The 20,553-nt window shown below is 54.8% G+C and overlaps 1 protein-coding gene across 1 annotated transcript in view; it reads left to right on the top strand.

Moving 5' to 3' along the window:
• The first annotated feature begins 6 nt into the window (after window positions 1–6).
• The window catches only part of KIAA0930 (KIAA0930 ortholog), a 48,598-nt gene continuing 28,051 nt past the window's right edge, over window positions 7–20,553 (top strand). The window contains exon 1 of the mRNA XM_023221760.2: window positions 7–161. Within this exon, the coding sequence (XP_023077528.1) occupies window positions 98–161 (64 nt within the window). The 5' untranslated portion in view covers window positions 7–97. The remainder of the gene's footprint in view (window positions 162–20,553) is intronic.

The raw sequence follows: 20,553 nt of genomic DNA, 5'->3' as shown, positions 1-20,553 counted from the left end.
CCGGGCCGGGCCGCCCGCCCTCCCCGCCGCCGCCGCCGCCACCGCCGCCCCCGAGCCTGCAGGCGGCGCCGAGGCCGAGGAGCGCTCGCTGCAGCACATGCTGCGTGCCATAGCGGAGGAGCGCGGCCGCCTTAGCCTGCGCCGCGAGGTCTGCGGCCTCGGTGAGTGGGGCCCGGGGGCGAGGTCGGGCCCGGGGGGCGAGGTCGGGCCGGGGCCGGGGGAGGTGAGCGTCTCCGGGACCGCCTCTGCGCGTCCGTGTCTCTGTGCGCCCCGCGCGTCTCTGTCTCTGCGCGGGTGTCGTGGTCTCTGGGTCTGCCCAGGTGCACTGTCTTCCTCCATGCGCCCCCCGCCCTGCGTCTGGCTCTGTCTTTGCTTTCTGTCGGACCAGCGCCCCGCACCCCTGTGCCCGGGTCTCATTCGGCGTTTCCCCCTGTCAGTCCGTCCGGGTGTCTATCTCATCTCCCTCCTTCCTCTTCGTGCCTCTGCGGGTCTTCTTCCTTTTCCAGGAAGCCCGCCCCGGGCCTTCAGCACGGCGGCAGGGAGTGTGGGCGTGGGATCTGGGTACACCCTTAGCCCAGCGCTGCAGGGTCGGGCCCTCGTGGGCTCTGGGTGGACCTCCCTGCGAACGTGCCCTGGCCACTGTCTCCTGCTTCCCGAAGCCTTTGTCTTTCCGCACCCGCCGGCCCCTCTCATCCCCTAGCTGGATCCTGGGACCTGTTGGGCAGTGGCCCCCCGAACCCGCCCGCTTGGCTGAGGGGCAAGGCCTGCTGCCTCTCGGAGTGATTCTGGGCTTAAGTCATGGATCTGCTGGGGGGCGTGGGGTGGAGGTGCCTCGTATTGTTTGGAAGGGCCTGGGACTGCAGGTGTGGGTGGGGTCTCCCAGCCAGTGAGGTAATCCGTTACCGATAGATCGTGCCCAGACTCAAGCCCAGGAGAAGCCCCCTCTTTTGTCGTCTCAGGTTCGTCATTTTCTCCGTGGAAAAGACCCCTCCCTCCTCCGTGCTGGGAATGACTTCATACCACATTGTCAGCCACCCCCCACCCCACCCCCAGGCTAGGCTGGGGATTTCTGAGGGGGTGACAGCACTGCTGAGTAGGGAATGTCAGCCTTCCAGATTCACCCCGTTGCCCCTTCATTCACCGTTGGGGAAACTGAGTCCCAGAGAACAAATGCATCCCCCTAAGGTCACACAGCCGCAGGGACATGGCAGTCCCAGGCATTCAGGGCCCCTCAGCAGGCCACACCCTGGAGGCTGGAGTGGGGAGAGGAAGTAAATTTGAATCCCTTTTGTAGGAGGCAGGCTTAGCGTGAGAGGCGTCCCAGTGAGCAGGCCCCAGCCTAGCCTGCCTAGGGGGAGCTTTCCTTATGGAGGGGTGGGGTGGGGGGTGCTTATCAAGTGAAACGGACAAGAAGAACTTCAATGGTTGACAAGGTTTCAATGGTTTCTTTCTGAAAGGTGTCAAGATTTACTTATGAGCAGAAATTGGAGCATGCTCATTAATTCATTCTGCAAACATTCATTGAGCACCTACTGTGTGCCACCCTGGCAGGCCCACCTGTCACCTGGCACCGAATTTCTGAGCTGGGATGCGTCTGAGGGACCATCTGCTGCAGGCCACTTGGCCCTGATTGCTCAGCAGCTGCAAGCAGTCCCTCCCCACTCCCCCGTCCACACACACCTACTGTCCTCTGACCACCTTTGCTTGTGAGCACCTTCTCGCCTCTTTTAGACAACCCCTCCCCCAAGGAGGCTGCAGGGCCATTCCCAGAACAGTGAACGGTGAAAATGGCATCTAGCATTTACTGAGCGCTTACTATGTGCCGGGTGCTTTACTCATGCTGCAAATTTAATCCTGACCCAATTTGCCAGAGAGCAGTATTATCTCCATATCAGCGATGAAGAGTCTGAGGGCTCCTCTCCCGGCCTCCAGGCCTCCCACACGTGCGAGGTCTCCCTTCTTCCCCTGCTGCTGAACTCAGTCCCTGCAGGGCTCTGAAGCACTGCGCTTTACACCTGCTGTTTTCTCTGCGGGGAAAGCCGCCCCTACTCATGTGCCCCACAAGCGTCTCTAGGTTTTCCTTTAAGTCTCAGCTCCAATGCTGCCTCTCCGGGAACCCTTTCCAACTGCCAGGCGCACAGTCCTGTGCTGCCTGTGTTCTTTGTGCCAGGCACGTGTTTGTCGGGACAATCAGGACGACTGTGGCCTTGTCATGGTCTGTGTGCTGTCTCCCCAGTTAGCATGTGAGGCCCTCAAAGGCATTACCCAGTCTGATTCGTCTTGGTGCCCAGCATGGGGCACATACGGAGCAGGTGCCCAGTAAACACAGTGAACAAGTGAGAAAATTATTATCTGGACTGGCAGATGAAGGGCGTGGAGGGCCACAGAGATGGGAATCTTAACTTCTTAGAAGGGCTCATTTTTGGCTGGGTGCGGTGGCTCACGCCTGTAATCCCAACACTTTGGGAGGCCGAGGCGGGCAGATCATGAGGTCAGGAGTTCGAGACCAGCCTGGCCAACATGGTGAAACCCCGTCTCTACTAAAAATACTGAAAAAAAAAAAAATCAGCCTGGCATGGTGGCGGGCACCTATAGTCCCAGCTATTCAGGAGGCTGAGGCAGGAGAATGGCATGAACCCAGGAGGGGAGGTTGCAGTGAGCCGAGATCGCGCCACTGCACTCCAGCCTGGGAGACAGAGTGAGACTCTGTCTCAAAAAAAAAAAAAGGCGTATTTTTCAGATGAGAGATTCGATGTTCAGTGAGGGATGAGCTTACTAGCAACTTGATGCCCAGAGTGGAGCAGAGCGCACCTCTCAGCTCTCAGGTGTGAGTCCTGAGAGGAGCCAGAACACCAGCCCCGGAGCACTTCTGCATCCTCGGAATCATCGACACGCGCAAGTTGTGGGGGTAGGGTTGTGTTTGATCATCTCCACTTCACGTTTGTGGGAGCCCGTTAGATATATGAATGAATTTAAATCTCCCAGGTTTTTGTTGTTGTTTAGCGGAAGCTTGGGTTGTTCAGAACCCTGCCGTGTCCTCTGAGGGTGTTTCGAAGGTGTCAGGGGCGCCTCAGGTGGAGACGCTAGGCTTTGGTTGAGTGGTTGTCATTCTTGGAGTCAGTGTCTATGAGATGGGACAAAGCTCCTGGCCCTCGCTACTCAGGGATCATCGCTCAGCTCTCGTGATGAAAGGCACCTTGTAGATTCACACCTGGCTTTTGAGGCTTGTCTGTGGCAGCCTCTGCAGTAGAAGGGGACTTGAGTACTTGCTGTGTACTGAGAGGGGGCAGGAGTGTTGGGCCCTGATCCCTGCCTTGTGGGAGGGCACAGTCCATGGGGGAGACAGCCAGGAGCACAGGTCACTGTTAGCTGAAGTACAAACCCTGCTGGAAGCAGCTGGGGCTGCGGCGGCCTGGAGCAAGATTTTGGTGTTGCATCCACAGGATACTGCTCGTGACTCCAGGTCACAGATAAGCCAGGTGATTCAGGACCCAGGTGTGCGATGCAGACATTTGGACCGATGGGGGACAGACCCTGCCACTTCCTCCTGGGCCCTGGACCTCCGCCCAAGCACGCAGGCCCCCTTTCAACAGGGGCAGCCCACCCCACAGTTGGTCAGGTGATGTGGACGCAACCTGGGCCCAAGACCCGGTGTGAGTCCTGAGCGGTGCCGTGAGCAGGTGGGGCCCACATCCGGCTGCTTGTCTCTGCGCCCTGCCTCAGCTGAGCATTTTTGGAGCAATTTGTGCTTGGCATTTGGGGCTAACCCCCTTTTAGGTGGCCTGGGGGATTTTCTGTGTCTGGAGTGCTGCAGACAAGGGGCGTTTTATGTTCATTCTTTCATTTTGTCTTTGGAGTAATCCCATGGGATTACTCCAAAGTTTATTCTGATGAGGGAACACAGGTTGGGGGGAAGTAATGTGCCCCCAGCTGCAAGGCTAGAAAGTGGCCAAATCTTGCTGAGCCCAAGCTCTTAATTGCTTGACCCTGCGCAGAAGTGAGGCCCACCTAGACCTGTCCTCAGGGTGCTGAGGGTCTGGTGTTTCAGGTTGTGTGGCAGCCTGGCTACAGTGGATGGAGGAAGGGCCCCCGTGGAGCTGTGAGCTCTTCGCCAGAGGCCACAGAGAATGGAACCACCAGCATGGCCCATGGGAGGGGTTTATGGACAGCACAGTCTTCAAGCAGGGCTGAGGCTGGGTGGGCTTGTGTGGATGGAGGAGCAGAAGCTCACTTGGCTCTAAGCGGGGCTGTGGAAGTCGAGGCTGGAGTACTCCCTGGCTGAGAACTTGGTATTTCCCAGCTCTGGCCTCGGAGAGCCCTGCAGGTGTGATTTGTGGAGCGGCTGCACGGGAGGGGCCACCAGTGCAGAGGATGCTGCGTGCCTGCCGCGAGCCAATGCCTGACACCTGCCGCGTTTCCTTCAGTCCTGCTCCTGGAGAGGTGGGTTCTGTCTTGACCTCATTTTGCAGGTGAGGAATCTGAGCCTCAGAGCAGGGAGGGATGCACCCACAGCCATGTAGCTGGCAGGTGGCAGGGCTGCCATTCCAGCTGAGGCCCATCATATGCAAATAGCCGTCCCAGAAGGGTTCGTGGAATGGGCCGGAGGAGTGAGGGAGACGGCCTTGCCTCTATGCTGAACACCTGCGTGTGCTAGGCCTGCGCGTGGGGAACAGCACTGTGCACCCTTCACCTCCCCAACCCCCCCATCACTTTGCTAGGCCAGGTGTAGCTGGGCATAAGTGATGGGGGCCAGGGGGCCTTTAGTGGGAGGTGCTGCTGGAAAGGAAGACTGTGAGCCCTGGCTAAGCACTCCAGTCCTCAGTGTCCTCATCTGTAGACTGGAGACCACAAACTCTCTAGGGACTTGGGGATTGTATGAGAGAAGTGACTGAGTAGATGAGACGTGGCAGGTACAGGCTCAGCACAAACCTCTGGCGTGGAGTCAGGTGCAGTCCAGGCTGCTGTTGTCATCCAGGATACAAAGCACCTGGCCCAGTGCCTGCACGTGGAATTAGGGTTATATTTGCACCCTGACGCTCAGGCTGATTTGAGTCAATGAGGAAGGTCTCCCTGGGCTCCTTGGGGCCCTCCAACCCCGAGGCAGTCAGAGCTGGTTGTGGGCCAGCACAGTGGGGAGGAAGTGTGGCCGTGTGGCATGGCAGCAGAGCGTCTTTCGGTTCCTGGGCCTATTTTAAGGGTTGTGGGTTCCGGCCTCTACCCGTTCCTGGGGCTGGAGCAGCCGGGGAGGCCCTCTCCTGAGGCTGAGACTCTGTCCTTTCGTGGGGAACCTGAGGACACTGGACCTCACACTTGAAAGAGGCCGAGGACCACAGCTGCGTGGACGTCTTTGCAGTGGCCACGTGGGCACCACTGGCCTGGGTGAGAATGCCGTGTCGCCCTGCTCTGGGTGGGAATGCCGTGCCGCCCTGCTCTGGGTGGGAATGCCGTGCCGCCCTGCTCTGGGTGGGAATGCCGTGCCGCGCTGCTCTGGGTGACAATGCCGTGCCGCCCTGCTCTGGGTGGGAATGCCGTGCTGCCCTGCCCTGGGGCCTGGGGAGTCATTTCCGCCTCTGGCTTCCAGCCTTCTGCAGAGAACTTCCACGGTATGAACCGTTCCCTCACTGTCCTGGGTCTCCTTGCCGCCTCCATCGAGCTGGGGAGGCTCGTATCAGCCACACCACTAGGCTGCTGTAAAGAAGCCCTGAGCAGGAGACTTGTTAAACATCCTCAGATTTCCCAAACAAATTTTTTTCTAATTAAAAAAAAAAGTTACATGCACGTTATAGAAACTGGAAAATAAAAGAGGAAACAGTTATTCCTATTTCCAGTGACCCAGAGACACACTATTAACTTTGCAAAGTCCTGCCCCCTGGTCTTTCCAGAGGTTTTTAAAAGAGTACTTGAGCCTCTCCATTACAGGTTTCTTAATCATGCTTTTTCATTTAAAGTTCCTAAAACATTTCCCATGTTCTGACTCTGAACATTAAATGACTGATCGGGAGTTGGGTGGGCACGCCATAGTTTGCTTAATTGGTCTCGTGGTTGGAAACATAGCTGGGATCCAGTTTTCACTGTTATAAATAACTTGCAGCAAAGCTTTTTCTACGTGCAAAGGTGTCGGTATTTGGATTATGTCTTTAAGCTGGCCACCTGGGAGGCCATTTCTTGGAGGCTGCTGTCTGGCCCCCGGGGGCAGGGGCAGGACCATAGGTGGTAGATGGGTGTTTACAGGGCTTAAGGAGAACCCTTTTAGATAGCTTGTGTGCACTAGGAAGGAAGGTGAGACACAGAAGGTAGTGATGGGTGTCTCTGCCGAGGGCATGCAAGGAGCTGAGAAAGGATCCAGCCTCAGACTAGACTTTGGGCCCATGCCTTGCCAGTCTGTGATCCTCCAACCTCGTCTTCTCCCCCGAGAGCTCTCCCCCTGGCGTTTCAGGCTTGTCTTCCCAGAGCGGGAAGCAGAGGTGCCCTCTTCCCCATCGGAGGACTGTGAGGCCTGGGAGCTGAGCCCTGAGCACAGGCCAGGCCAGCTCCCCAGCTGCACCCACACACTCACTGACCTTCCACTCCTGGCCACCCCTCACTCCGGCCGCTCCAGCTTGCCGGGGCCTCGGAGATAACAGAGACGTTTGCCCCTCAGGGTCAGTACACGTGCCGGCTTGTGCCATGGCCCCCGGGTCTCAGAATTCAACCAGCCTCTCCCTGTCACTGCTACAGACAGGAGCTCTGCGAGCCCCAGTCCAGGCTCTCCCCGCTGGGGGCTCTGTGGGGCTGGGGAAACCCTGGTGCATGGCAGCAGCCCCAGCCCCGCTCTTCTGTCCTCTGGAGGCCCTTGTCCCTCTGGGCCTCTGATCCTTCCTGCAGGCAGTGCTGGGCTAGGCAGGGCCAAGCGGGATTTGTAAACAATACGTCATCTAATCTCATAACCCCCGTCAGGTGGGAGTTAGCCCGTGTCTTATAGGGAAGAAGTGGAGGCTCAGAGGGTTGGGTAGACCTTCCCTCAGTCATTCCCAGCAGCTTGGGTCTGGTGCACTCAGCTTCCTAAGAGGGCAGAGCTCGCTGCCCATCACTCAAACCCTGCTGTCCTGCCCACCCTCCCAGCGTCCTGAGAGTAGCCACCAGGTCCCCTGGCAAGTCAGAATCCGGTGAAGGTCCTGCCACCCAGGTGGGCACCAGGGCTGTTCTACAGCTGACTTTGAAGTATGTTTTGACTGGATGTGATTTCCCAGACGTCCCAGGTGATGTCTCCCTCTGGGCTCTTATGGCTGCGGCTCCTGTGCTGAGGGGACCTTTCCCACCCAGGCCTACTGACCCCTCGGAAGTGGGGCTGCATGCCCTGCGTGGCTGTGCTGGGGAACTCGACCCAGCACCTGTGCTTACTTGTTCCACTTGAACCTCAGCCTCCACTCCTTGGAACACCCTGCCTGCCTCAGTCTACCCACTCTGTACCACACCATGTCCAGAGTACAGAACGCTGGGGAACGTTAAAACAAAATGCCCACTCCTTCCCCCGACCTGGGCATCCGAATGAAAGTCCTCCCGGGGGATCCTGGAGCCTGTGGTGTAATTCATTCCGTGTCTGGGTGTGTCAGCCGGGGTTGGTGGCCACTGGGCTGTTGACCACCCCTGCCCCCTTTTGATAGATGGGGCCGCCGAGGCTCAGAAGCAGGAGCGGACTGGCTGTGATGCCTTCCTACACCCTCCTGGCTTGGCCTGCTTCCAGCCACCTGTCCTTGGACCTGCCTAAGCCCCAACAGCACGCACATTAATATCGTCGACATTGATACCTGGCAGGGGGTGGGTGGGAAAATAAACGCTCCACAGGGTCCCTTCCTCACCCCCAGAGACACCTGTGCCCATGAGTCAAAGCCGAACTCTGCACATCAGCGAGACGGAGGCTGAGGTCAAGTACAGAGCCCGGGCTCAGCCCCACCACATGGAGAGGCAGAGGGCCGGCCTCCCCTGGAGCCGGTCCCTGCCCGGCCCACTCTGCAGGATGGGCATTCTCCTGGGAGAAGATCTGACTGCAGGCTTCCTGTGCCTGATGAGCTCGATCCTCCCAAGGTAGGGGGGCAGTTAGCTCCCAGTGTCCCAGTTTCGGCTCAGGCAGCAGAATGCCCTCTGGGTCACAGCCCGTCCTGGGGGAGCTGGGATGGAGAGAAAGAGTCCCAGAATTCAATCAGCCTAGCCCTATCACTGACAAAGATAGGTAGGGGAGACTCAGAGTGGACCCTGACTGGCTCAAACAGGGTGACGAATCAGGAGGGCTGGCTGCCTGATCTCACCAGTGCTGCCTGTTGCCCCGTGGTGCAGGTGAGGAACGACAGGCAGAGTTCGCTTACTCCATGTGTCCGTTATCTTTAATGTAAAAATGCTTTGTATTGGGATGTCCTTTGAATCTTGAAAAATGCTTTTCACACTTGGAGCAACACAGCAGAGAAAGGGAGAAGAGCAGGATACAAGTCCACATGTGACGAAGCGTGTGGATTATCCATGTAATTATGATAGAGAAGTGCTGCCCTGCACACCCTCGTGTGTCCTCAGCAGTGCCAAACAGAAGGCAGGAGGGGTGCTGTCCCGTTTACAGAGGGGGGACCGGGCCTCAGAGTGATAGGCGGACCTGGGGTGAGGTGGCTTCTGCCTTCTAGTTCTTTCTGAAACCTTGCTTCATAGGCAACAACAGCCAATCAAGACCGTGCTTCTCTGCAGTTTTTGCCCCGTCTGAGTGTACATTTTTATATATTTATAGTCACCATCATGTCATTCATGGAGGTCATATTTCTGGAGCCCTGGAAATGCAGTGCTGAATTAGGGTTGATGTGACTCCTGGGAGCTTGGCGCTCACTGGGGAGCGGGTGGTGGCAGGCTGGTGCAGGCTGATCGTTCGTGCCTCTTGCTTCCCGCTCCTGCATCCTGCTCACACACATCGCTGGGACCAGCCCAGACATCCCTCGGATCTCCAGGCCTCACTGCCAATGTAGGAGATGAAAAATGTCTTTCTTCCCACCTCAGGTTCATGGCTGAGGTTCCTGTAACAAAAGGCAGACAAGAGAAAAGTGTAATTTAGTATAAGTTTTACATGATACAGGAGCCTTAGTAAGGAAATGAAGATCCAAAGAAATGGGCGCTCAACCTGTGTTTTTTTTTTTCTTTTTTCTTTTTGAGATGGAGTCTTGTTCTGTTGCCCAGGCTGGGGTGCGGTGGTGCAATCTCGGCTCACTGCAACCTCTGCCCATCCTGGGTTCAAGCAATTCTTCTGCCTCAGCTTCCTGAGTAGCTGGGATTATAGGTGGCCACCACCAGGCCTGGCTAATTTTTATGTATTTTTAGTAGAGACAGGGTTTCACCATGTTGTCAGGCTGGTCTCAAACCCCTGACCTCAGGTGATCCACCTGCCTCAGTCTCCCAAAGTGCTGGGATTACAGGTGTGAGGCACTGCGCCCAGCCTCAGCCTGTTTATTTTCTGTGCTAGGTTTTATAAAGAAGTGGGTAATTGTGGAGGAGTCTGATTGGATAAAGAAGTGTGATCTGGGCTGGGCAAGGTGGCTCACGCCTGTAATCCCAGCACTTTGGGAGGCTGAGGTGGGTGGATCACGAGGTGATCTAAACATTAGCCGGGCGTGGTGGCAGGTGCCTGTAATCCCAGCTACTCGGGAGGCTAAGGCAGGAGAATCGCTTGAACCTGGAAGTCGGAGGTTGCAGTGAGCTGAGATGGCACCACTGCACTCTAGGCTGGGCGACAAAGCAAGACACCATCTCAAAAACAAAAGTTTAATAAACTGGGGGCACTTAGCAAGGCCTGTTTGTTGAGATTCTTCTCTCAACTAATCCCTGTGTCTTCAGAGATGGGGAATGCTCTCTTTCTCCGGACATAGAGAGGGTGCCTCTCACATGGGGGTCTTAGGACCTGCTTCGGGAGAAGGGCAGAGGAGGGTAAGAAGAGAGACCTTCCTGCTTCTGCTATTTTCTCAAATGCCAGCATGTTGTATTTTGGCGTAACGTGGCCTGAACCCTATCACCAACTGACCCTTGGACATTTGCTTCCACCTGTGTGTGTCTCGGGCACCTCCAGCCCAGCCTGACCAAGACGTGACTCGCTGCCCGCCCCGTGTCTGCTCTCCCCTGCACGCCTCAGCCGCAGGCCAAGAGTCAGCCCTCCCTTGCCCCTCAGCCAGCTATGGCTGAGGTCCAGGCTGTGCCTGGGCTGTCTCCTCTCCCCACTTGCATCGTCCCATATGTCCCCACGTGGCCGTTCCTGACTGTGTCACTGTCACCCAGGCTGGAGTGCAGTGGCACAATCTCGGCTCACTGCACCCTCCACCCCCTGGGTTCAAGTGATTCTCCTGCCTCAGCCTCCTGAGTAGCTGAGATTACAGGTGCCTGTCACCACGCCCGGCTAACTTTTTGTATTTTTAGTAGAGATAGGGTTTTGCCATGTTGGCCAGGCTAGTCTTGAACTCTTGACCTCAGGTGATCCACCCGCCTTGGCCTCCCAAAGTGTTAGGATTACAGGCGTGAGCCACCGCACCCGGCCCATGTTCACACCTTTAAGAACCTCTTGATGTCTGGAGCCCTGGAAATGCAGTGCTGAATTAGGGTTGATCTGACTCCTGGGAGCTTGGGGCTCACTGGGGAGCGGGTGGTGGCAGGCTGGTGCAGGCTGATCGTTCGTGCCTCTGGCTTCCCGCCCCTGCCTCTGTATCCTGCTCACACACATCGCTGGGACCAGCCCAGACATCCCTCGGATCTCCAGGCCCCACTGCCAATGTAGGAGATGAAAAATATCTTTCTTCCCGCCTTAGGTTCATGGCTGAGGTTCCTGTAACAAAAGGCAGACAAGAGAAAAGTGTAATTTAGTATAAGTTTTACATGATACAGGAGCCTTAGTAAGGAAATGAAGATCCAAAGAAATGGGCTCAACCTGTGTGTTTTCTTTTTTTTTTTCTTTTGAGATGGAGTCTTGTTCTATTGCCCAGGCTGGGGTGCAGTGGTGCAATCTTGGCTCACTGCAACCTCTGCCCATCCTGGGTTCAAGCGATTCTCCTGCCTCAGCGTCCTATGTCTGCCAGGCATATAGTCCAAGACCCTTGGTGACTTGCCCCGGCTGACCCCCTGTGCCCCAGCCATAAGACTTGTTGGAGGGAGTTTCCCAAGGACCCCTCCACATGCTGCTTGAAATCACCCTCCTCACCCCGTTGTTGGAGGGGGGGGGGTCCTCAGCTCTCGGCTCTATGGCCCTTCTGTGGCCTCCTCCTGACACATTGTTGGAATTGGCCACCGCGCCCCTTGTTCTTGGTGGCACCTGTTGATTCCTGCCCCAGTGCTGTGACTCTGCATAGCCCCCCGTGTGTGGCTCCTGTCCCTCTCCCACCTGAGCTCCCCTCCAGGGCTCCGGCTCTTTGTCCCTTGCGCCAGCTCAGAGTAGATGGATGCCTGGGCGCAGGCCCCTGGGAGTGACTGGGGAGCTGCCTAGGGGCGCGTTTGGTGGTGGGTGGGTGGAGAGGGATCTTGCCGGTGACGAGGTGATCATTTGTTGGGGAACTGGCCCTTGAGCGAGGCATTGCCCACACAGGGCCCCCGCCTGAGCAGAGGCGGCAGGAAAAGGGCAGCGAAGGTTCGCGCTGTGGTTTGCTGAGCCGCTTCAGGGAAGTCCTGTAGCCCTCTGGGCCCCGTTCCCCGTTGCAGAGTAGGACTGCTTACTGCTCTGTCTCTACTGGGGAGGGAGTGAGGGTCAGACCTAGAGCCTCAGAGCATGTCTTGGAGGCAGCCTGTGACAGGTGGCACAGCTGTGCCTCAGTTTCCTTTTATTAAGTAGGGAGAAGAAGGTGGACCTGGTCACTGCTCACAGCCAAGGTTCTGGGACACATGTTCACTGGTCCACACTCTTAACCACTTGAAACCAAGCCACTTGTGAAAAGCACTGTGGACAGGCAGGACCAGCTGCTCAGGGAGGTGGACGCTGTGTGTGCTGGGGTTCGGGGACATCAAGTGAAGGAAGTAAGACAAGCGAGAAGAATCACACCCCACTCTGGCCCCACAAAATGGAAATTGGAACCCTGTCATCCCACAACCCTGTGAACTGTGACTTCACCCTTTGGGTCGTAGATTTCCTCCCCCAAACGCCCAGCTCTGTCTGCAGGTCCCTCCTGCCAGCCCACGGACTGTCTCCACTGGCCGGTGCTGACCCGGGCCATCCCTGAGACCACGCGCCTACAGGGGTGTGGGGGTCTAGGATTCCAGGTTTCTCCTGACCCAGGGAGGCGGGATCTGCCCCTGCACACAGTGGGAGCTCGTTAGCTGCTGCTCAGCTCCCAGGAGCGCTCTCCCTGCAGCAAACCCGGATGAATCAGCCCCAGCCGGAGCTGCTGCTGCTTTAGGGTGCAGGGATGAGGTCATCTCTGTCAGGCTGCGACAAGAAGGCACTGCGTCCGGGATCCTTCCCTGTAGTTCGGCGGGGCCCATTCTCTCCCAGGGACACTTGGAGCCAGAGCAAGTTCCGGCGCCTTTACAGAGGGGATTTCATTTCCTCAAGTATTGTATCGGCAGCATTTTATTCCAGTGACAGCCCAGTGACGAGACGGGTGTTGTCCCTGTTGGTGGAGGGAGACAGTGGGACTCAGGCCAAAGCACTTCTGCAGGGTCCCATAGCAGCAGGGGATGTTGGACCTAATTCTCCTGGATTCGAGGCTGGCCCCACCTTTCTCCAGGGAAGGGCATTTGATGCCCTTTTTTTCTGGGTGGGCCTGTCCTGGCATAGTGTACGAGGCAGAGCCCACCCCCCTGGTTTTCACAATGAAGAGGGTCTCAGAAGTCAGAGTAGAGGAGGGCTAGGAATGCGGGTTGGTGCGGGAGTGGGTATTTCTGAGGAGGACGCTGCCTGCAGAGAGCATCAGATTGAGCAGGGGACTGAGACCTCCGGGAAGGCAGAGCCGCAGAAGGTGCCTTGTGTCGTTTTCCTGTGTGGTGTGTCATCGCCTTGCACCTCGTACACGTGGGCCTGCACACTGAGCGCCTGCCATGGGCCGAGTGTTGGGCACGGGGGGGTGGAACTGGGCAGATGGGTCCAGCTGTGTGCCTGGCTCCCAGCTCAGGGCCTGGTCACGGAGTGGGGAGTGGAGTGAGGAGGCGGCTGAAGCACGTGACCTGAGTTCTTCCGCCAGGGTTTGGCGTCTCTGCAGGTATCCTGAGCTGGGGGCGTGGGTCAGCCGCAAGGTTCAAGGGTTCTGGGACTTCCTTGTGCCACAGAGCATGCTGGCATGGAGGTGGGAGGAGGTGGAATGACGACTGGGCGGTGGCCAGGTGACCTCAAGCCCAGGCAGTGGAGGAGAGGGCGGGGAAGCTGGCAGCACTGGCTCCCGGCTGAGATAGGGCACCTTTGCCTGAGGATCGGGAGAAGCCTGAGAAGTTACTCAGGAAGTGGTCAGCCGGTTGTGTAGGAGGCCGTTTTCTGTGTCGAGCAGAGCAGTGAGTTAGGAGCTTGGGTAAGGCCCACGTGAGGATGATCTCACAGAAGACGGGAATTTGAATCTGGAGCCAGTGTTTCGGCTTGATGATTGTGCTTAGGAGATATTGCAACTGGAAACAGCTGTGGGGTGGGGAGCGGCAGGTGCAGTGGTCACAGGAGGTGGGGGGGATTGTGGGAATTGCTGCTTGGAGGAGGATAAAGGACGCTTTATGGGAGCCCCAATCCAGTGGGAGCCTCCACCCCATACAAGGCGCCTTAAGATCAGGGTTTATTCTCCTTTGTCCTCCAGGACCTCACACAGTGCCTGGGGCAGAGCAGGCTGGTGGAACTGGATATGAAGCCCAGCTCCCACAAGCTTGCCAGGTACCCGGACTTAAAGACCTTGGTTTCCTTAACTGTAAAATGGCTATTAGGCGGTCACAGATGTGGCCTGGGGATTGTGAAAGCACTTTTGAGTATTTCACAACATCGTGCAAGTCTAAGACGGGCCCATGCATAAAGTTCTGCCTGCCAGCAGCTGGGGGTGAGTGGAGAGGCTGCCGCGTGTTCTCTGAGCGCACTGAGGACGGGGCTCGGCATGTCCTGTGTTTGTCGTCGTTCACTGGCTCCCTTTGGTGGATACTGCCCTGCACTGGGCCCCGACGCCCTGCCAGCAGGGGGCCTTGTCTGGGTGGGGAGGAGCCCTCGGGACAGGTAGTTAGGAACCAGTGTGACAAGCCTGCAGTGTGGAGCCAGGAGCATGGCTCTGCAGGCAGCTGGGGCTGTGGCCTGGCCCTGACCCATGCCAGCGGAGTGACTGCAGACCAGGGGCTCAGGCCTTGAGTCCCAAGTTCCTCATCAGGTAATTGAAGGGAATTATTCTTACCTCTCAGGATCTTTGTGAAGATCAAGTGAGGCAACAGGGTCAGGTGCGCGTGGCACAAGCAGCACTCAGGATGCCTTGCGAGGGCCCTATCGGGGTCAGGGAAGGCCGGTGCTGGTGTGGGGTGGTAAGGAAGGCACCCCTAGGGGGTGACTGTGGAGGCGGCCACTGAGCTGACTTGCACAGGCCAAGTTGGACTGGGCGCCATGCCCGTGTCCTATGCCCTGTGGTGTGGTCGAGTCCTGCTGAGAGGGAGCGAGGCCTTCCGGGGGGATGCAGGGTGTTTGGTCAGGGAAGAAGGGCTGAGGCTGGCTGGATCATTGGGGGCTGCCTGGAGAGCCTGGCTTGCCTGGTAAGGGAGCCTGGACTTCTTCCAGAGGAAGATGTGGAACCAGGCAGGGGTTTTAGGCACACACAGTGGAGAGCCCACGCTTCCCTTTGGTCAGAGGAGAGGACATGGCCCTGCTCACGTGGGGACCCAGCGGTCCAGCTCCCCTCCTCCGAGTGCCTCGGGCAGCCGGGGCCTCCCTGGACGGTGCCTTTGTTTTCTGTGCCCCGAGGGAGGGAGGCCCTTAGCTGGAGAGGCTCTGGGAGAGGCTCTGCGAGGCACGAGTGGATGAAAGGCCTATTGAGGGGCCACAGAAGCCCATTCAGCCGGCCCTGGCTGCCTGAGTGCGGAGGCTTCCGGAGGGCCAAGGGCCGCCTGGACTCTCTCCAAAGAGGCCGGTTGACCCCACCTTTGGACCATGGCCAGGGCCAAGTGGAGTCTGTTGCTGAGCCCCGTGTTCTCTGGAGAGGACCTTCTCCAGGCCGTTGACCCGGACAGTTCCGGGACAGGCACCCGGCATCTGCAGGCGCCCCACGCGGAGACGCCTTCTCAGCCCCCTCCCCACCAGACACTTCAGGGGTCCCCAGCCCTCTGGGGATAACGCAGAGCCGCTGACCCAGGGAAAAGGGCCCGGCCCCTGCAGCTCTGCTTCCCACTCCGCTTCCTCAGCCTCAGGGCTGCTCCACCATCCCGGGCTCACTCGTCTTCCCTGCAGGGGAGTGTTGAAAGCTCCCCACCTTTGCCTGCTTGATTCCTAGTTTTCCTGGAGTCCCCAGCTGACTGGAATTCCCTGTCCAGCCACCGCCTTCCCCTACTGGCCCCTGCCACAGCTACCATCTCACTTCTCACTGTGTTACTTATGAATACGTCCCGCTTCCGCCGAAGCTCGCCGGGGCAGTGACCGCAGGAGACCAGACTAACTGATGTGAGGACGAGTGGGTTCAAGCACCAGCTCCAACCAGCTGCGGGAGCCAGGCAGTCTCTCCCTCCTGCCGCGTCCTCATTTGTAAAATAAAACCTTCAGTTGTTGTGAGATCAAGGGCGTCAGGCTCCAGTGTTTAGCACCGTGTCTGGCACACAGGAAGCCCTGGGTGTATTTGTAAACACGCCGCAGAGTATTTGTAAAACAGGACAAAGTTATTCTGGCCTCACTTTTTATTTATTTATTTATTTTTTTGAGATGGAGTCTTGCTTTGTGGCCCAGGCTGGAGTGCAATGGCACGATCTCGACTCATTGCAACCTCCGCCTCCCAGGTTCACGCCATTCTCCTGCCTCAGCCTCCCGAGTAGCTGGGACTACAGGCGCTGGCCACCACGCCCGGCTAATTTTTTTGTATTTTTACTAGAGACGAGGTTTCGTCGTGTTAGCCAGGACGGTCTTGATCTCCTGACCTCGTGATCCGCACGCCTCAGCCTCCCAAAGTGCTGGGATTATAGGCGTGAGCCACCGCGCCCGGCTCTGGCCTCACTTTTTTTTTTTTTTTTTTTTTTGTCTTTTGTTTTGTTTGCAGGATGAGGATCTGTGCACTGCACCACTCTTAACCCTGCACTGTGGGCATGTTCGTGTAATTCCTTCAGGCTTTCCTCCTAGGCATTTTTTAAAATAGCTTCCTTCGTTTAAGTATTCAGGTATAATTTTGTGTCCTGACTTTTTTTCTCCACCGTGAGTGTTTTTCCAAGTAACTGCATTGTTAAAAATATTTTGGTTACTTTTTGAATAGGTAAACGTGCTCAGCGTACAAAATACAAAGGTATGAGAAGATTCTTAATGAAAATACTGAGTCTTTTTTCTTCTCTATAGTTTCCCCAGAGGCCATGAAGATACTAGTAATGATGTAATACTTTCCCACCCTGGGTGCTGGCTCGGTGGTGACCCAGGGTGCTCGTCTGGTGCTGATGCTGGGTGCTTACCTGGTGCTGATCCTGGGTGCTGGCTTAGTGCTGACTCTTGGTACTCACCTGGTGCTGATCCTGGGTGCTGGCTCAGTGCTGACCCTGGGTGCTTATGTGGGGCTGATCCTGGGTGCTGGCTCAGTGCTGACTCTGGGTGCTTATCTGGTGCTGATCCTAGGTCCTGGCTCGGTGCTAGCACAATTTTAAAGCCTTCACGTGGATGGACTAACTTAAATTCTCAGCAACCCAGGAGGTAGATAGCATTGTTACTGCCATTTTACAAGTCAGGAAACAGGCACCAAGAGGTTTGGATTTGTCTGTCACATGACCAGAAGAACCGCTGGAGCCAGGACGGACCCTGACAATCTGGCTTCCTCACCTCCCTTCTCTTCCGCAGGCTCCAGCAAGTATCAGAGTCATCTTAAACGCTTGGCTTTAATAGGAAAAACCTCTAATATTGGTCTGCTCTCCATTTTTCGCTTCATTTATCCTAGAGAATTTTCCTCTTTGGAACAGATAGAGTTGCTTCAATGTTTTTTAATTGCTGTGTAGTATTCTGTTCCGTGAATGTCTTATAGTTAGTTAATTTAGTTACTATCCCTATTGATAGGACAAGTCCAGTATTTTGCCAACAGTGCTGTAATACTTACAGAATTTTACATAAGTGGTAGGTAGTGAGACCACAGGGAAAAATTCGTCTTGTGAGATCGCTGGGTCAGGTAAAATGCGTTTGTGATTTTGACCGTCTGATATTTTTGGCAGTTTTCATTCCTACTGCAGGATATAAAGTCCCTGTTTCTCCACATCCTCTTTGACCTGAAGTGTTGTCAGGTATTTTGATCTTTGCAAATCTGATAGGTGGAAAATAGAATCTTGAGGCTTTAATTTACTCTCTAATTGTGTCAAGTTGAGCGTGTTTTTGTATTCTAAAACCATTTAAATTTCCTTCTGCTTTCCTTGCCCTTTTATTTTCTTATGCATTGTATACAATTTAGTATTCGTTAAGGAAATTGCCCTCGTTTAAGAGTTCCATCGGCTGGGCGTGGTGGCTCACGCCTGTAACCCCAGCTCTTTGGGAGGCTGAGGCGGGTGGATCACCTGAGGTCAGGAGTTCAAGACCAGCCTCAACATGGAGAAACCCCGCCTCTACTAAAAATGCAAAATTATCCAGGTGTGGTGCTGCATGCCTGTAATTCTAGCTACTCGGGAGGCTGAGGCAGGAGAATTGCTTGAACCTGGGAGGTGGAGGTTGCGGTGAGCCAAGATCACGCCATTGCACTCCGGCCTGGGCAACAAGAGCGAAACTGCGTCTCAAAAAAAAAAAAAAAAAAAGTTGCGTCTATGTTTCCAGTGTGGTGTTTGTTTTTTGCTTTATTTATGGTGGTAGTGGGGGTTGCTGGTTTTTTTTCCTATAGAAATTTTTAATTTTTGGCCAAGCCCAGTGGCTCATGCTTGTAATTCCAGTACTGTGGGAGGCCAAGGCGAGCTGATTGAGCTCAGGAGTTTGAGACCAGCCTGGGCAACATAGTGAGACCTCATCTCTACAAAAAATACAAAAATTAGCCAGGTGTGGTGGCGTGTGCCAATAGTCCCAGCCACTCAGGAGGCTGAGGTGGGAGGATCACTTGAGCCTGGGGGAGGTCAAGGTTGCAGTGATTGTGCCACTGCACTGCAGCCTAGGTGACAGAGTGGGACTCTGTCTCAAATAAAGAGACAGATTAAGTGTTTATGTAGTTTGATCATTCTTTTCCTTAGTAGCTTTTATGTTCTCCTTAGAAAGGCTTCTCCCTCTCTGAGGGAATAAAAAATCCTCTCATGGTTTTTCTTTTTTATAGTTTTACTTTTAACATTAAAAGTTTTAATCTTTGTGGAATTTATTTTGGCTTGAGCGGGGACCCAACCTTATTCTTCTTCCTCAGCATACCACTTGTACCAAGACCAATTGTGGAAGAAGAATCTGAATCCTATTGATTTGAAGTGCTGTCTTCATAAAAACTCTTGGCCAGGTGCAGTGGCTTATGCCTATAATCCCAGCACTTTGGGAGGCTGAGGCAGGCAGATCACCTGAGGTCAGGAGTTTGAGACCAGTCTGCTCGCCATGGTGATACCCTGTCTCTACTAAAAATAGAAAAATTAGCTGGGCATGGTTGCACATGCCTGTAATCCCAGCTACTCAGGAGGCTGAGACAGGAGAATCGCTTGAACCTGGGAGGCAAAGATTGTGAGCCAAGATCGTGCCACTGTACCCCAGCCTGGGCAACAAGAGTGAGACTCCATCTCAAAAAACTACAACAACAAACTCAAAAAATCAGTTATTGTGTGTTTGAGTTTTGTGTTTTTGCTTTCTATTCTGTTCCATTGATCTGTCCAATCATGTACTGATACCACCTTGCTGTCATTAATCATTTAATTCACTTATTCAATTAGCAAATATTATGTCCTATATGCCAGAAGCCATTCTGGAAACTGAGCATATAGCATTGAACAAAATGATCAAAGAGTAAAAAATAATCGTATCTTCGTGGAACTTAAGTTCTGGTAGGGCATCTGTGTGAAAACATACGTCGGCTTTGGTAGGGCCGGTGTTGGCAAACTATACCCCAAATCCGGACTGTTTCCTGTTTTTGTAAAGAAATTTTTTTTTATTTTTTTTATTTTTTTTATTTTATTATTATTTTTTTTTGAGACGGAGTCTCGCTCTGTCACCCAGGCTGGAGTGCAGTGACCAGATCTCAGTTCACTGCAAGCTCCGCCTCCCGGGTTCACGCCATTCTCCTGCCTCAGCCTCCCCGAGTATCTGGGACTATAGGCGCCGCCACCTCGCCCGGCTAGTTTTTTTTGTATTTTTAGTAGAGACGGGGTTTCACCGTGTTAGCCAGGATGGTCTCGATCTCCTGACCTCATGATCTGCCCGTCTCGGCCTCCCAAAGTGCTGGGATTACAGGCTTGAGCCACCGCGCCCGGCCAAGAAATTTTTATTGGAACATAGCCATGTCCGTTTCTTTACGTATTGCCATGGCTGATTTTGTAGTTGAGACAGGACCCTGTGGTCTGCAAAGCTGAAGATACATTCTCTCTGGACTTTCATGGAATTTGCCGACTCCTTTACTAGGGAAAGACTGAAAGTAAACAGAACAAATAGGCAAAATATATATTCGATAGCGACAAGTGCTGTGGAGAAAAATCAAGCTGGAAGTGGGATAGGGCATATTGGGGATGGGATTTGCAACTTTAAATCAGTTGGTTTGGGAAGGCCTCTCTGAGAAGGAGGTGATATTTCAGTGAAGAGCCTGGGGGCAGGTCAGGAAATCAGCTTGGTGGAGGAATTTGAGCTGTGAAGTGATGAGAACTGATTTGTGTTCTAGCAACGGGCAGGATGGAAATGCAGAGACCAGTGAACAGGCAGTGATGGTGATATGGGCCGGGATGGTGATGCGTAGCACAGGGTGGAAGCAGTGTTTTGTGAGAAGTGGGTGGGGCTGGGGGGCTGGGCACGGTGGCTCACACCTATAATCCCAGCATTTAGGAAGGCCTAGGTGGGAGGATCGCTTGAGCCCAGGAGTTCAAGACCAGCCTGGGCAACATGGTGAAACTCTGCCTCTACAAAGAATACAAAACAGAACTGGGCGGGGTATTACATGCCTGTAGTCCCAGCTACTTGGGAAAGTAAGGTGGGAGGATCGCTTGAGGCCGGGGGTGGAGGCTGCAGTGTGTCATGATCATAGCACTGTGCTCCAGCCTGGGTGATGTAGACCCTGTCCCAAAATAAAATAATAAATATAAATCAAGAATGGGCGTTGAATTTGATTGAATGTTCTTCCAGCATCTATGGAGATAATCCTGTTATTTCTCTTTTGAGCTCTAAATATGAATATATATTAATAGATTTTCTAATATTGAACTTTTTTTTTGAGACCGAGTCTCACTCTATCACCCAGACTGGAGTGACCCAATCTCGATCACTGCAACCTTCGCCTCCTGGGTTCAAGCAATTCTCCTGCCTTA

This window comes from Piliocolobus tephrosceles, chromosome 19 (genome assembly GCF_002776525.5).
Source record: "Piliocolobus tephrosceles isolate RC106 chromosome 19, ASM277652v3, whole genome shotgun sequence".
Lineage (NCBI taxonomy): Eukaryota > Metazoa > Chordata > Mammalia > Primates > Cercopithecidae > Piliocolobus > Piliocolobus tephrosceles.
Note: the sequence above shows the minus strand (reverse complement) of the source record. Positions and strands in the feature narration are given on the sequence as shown.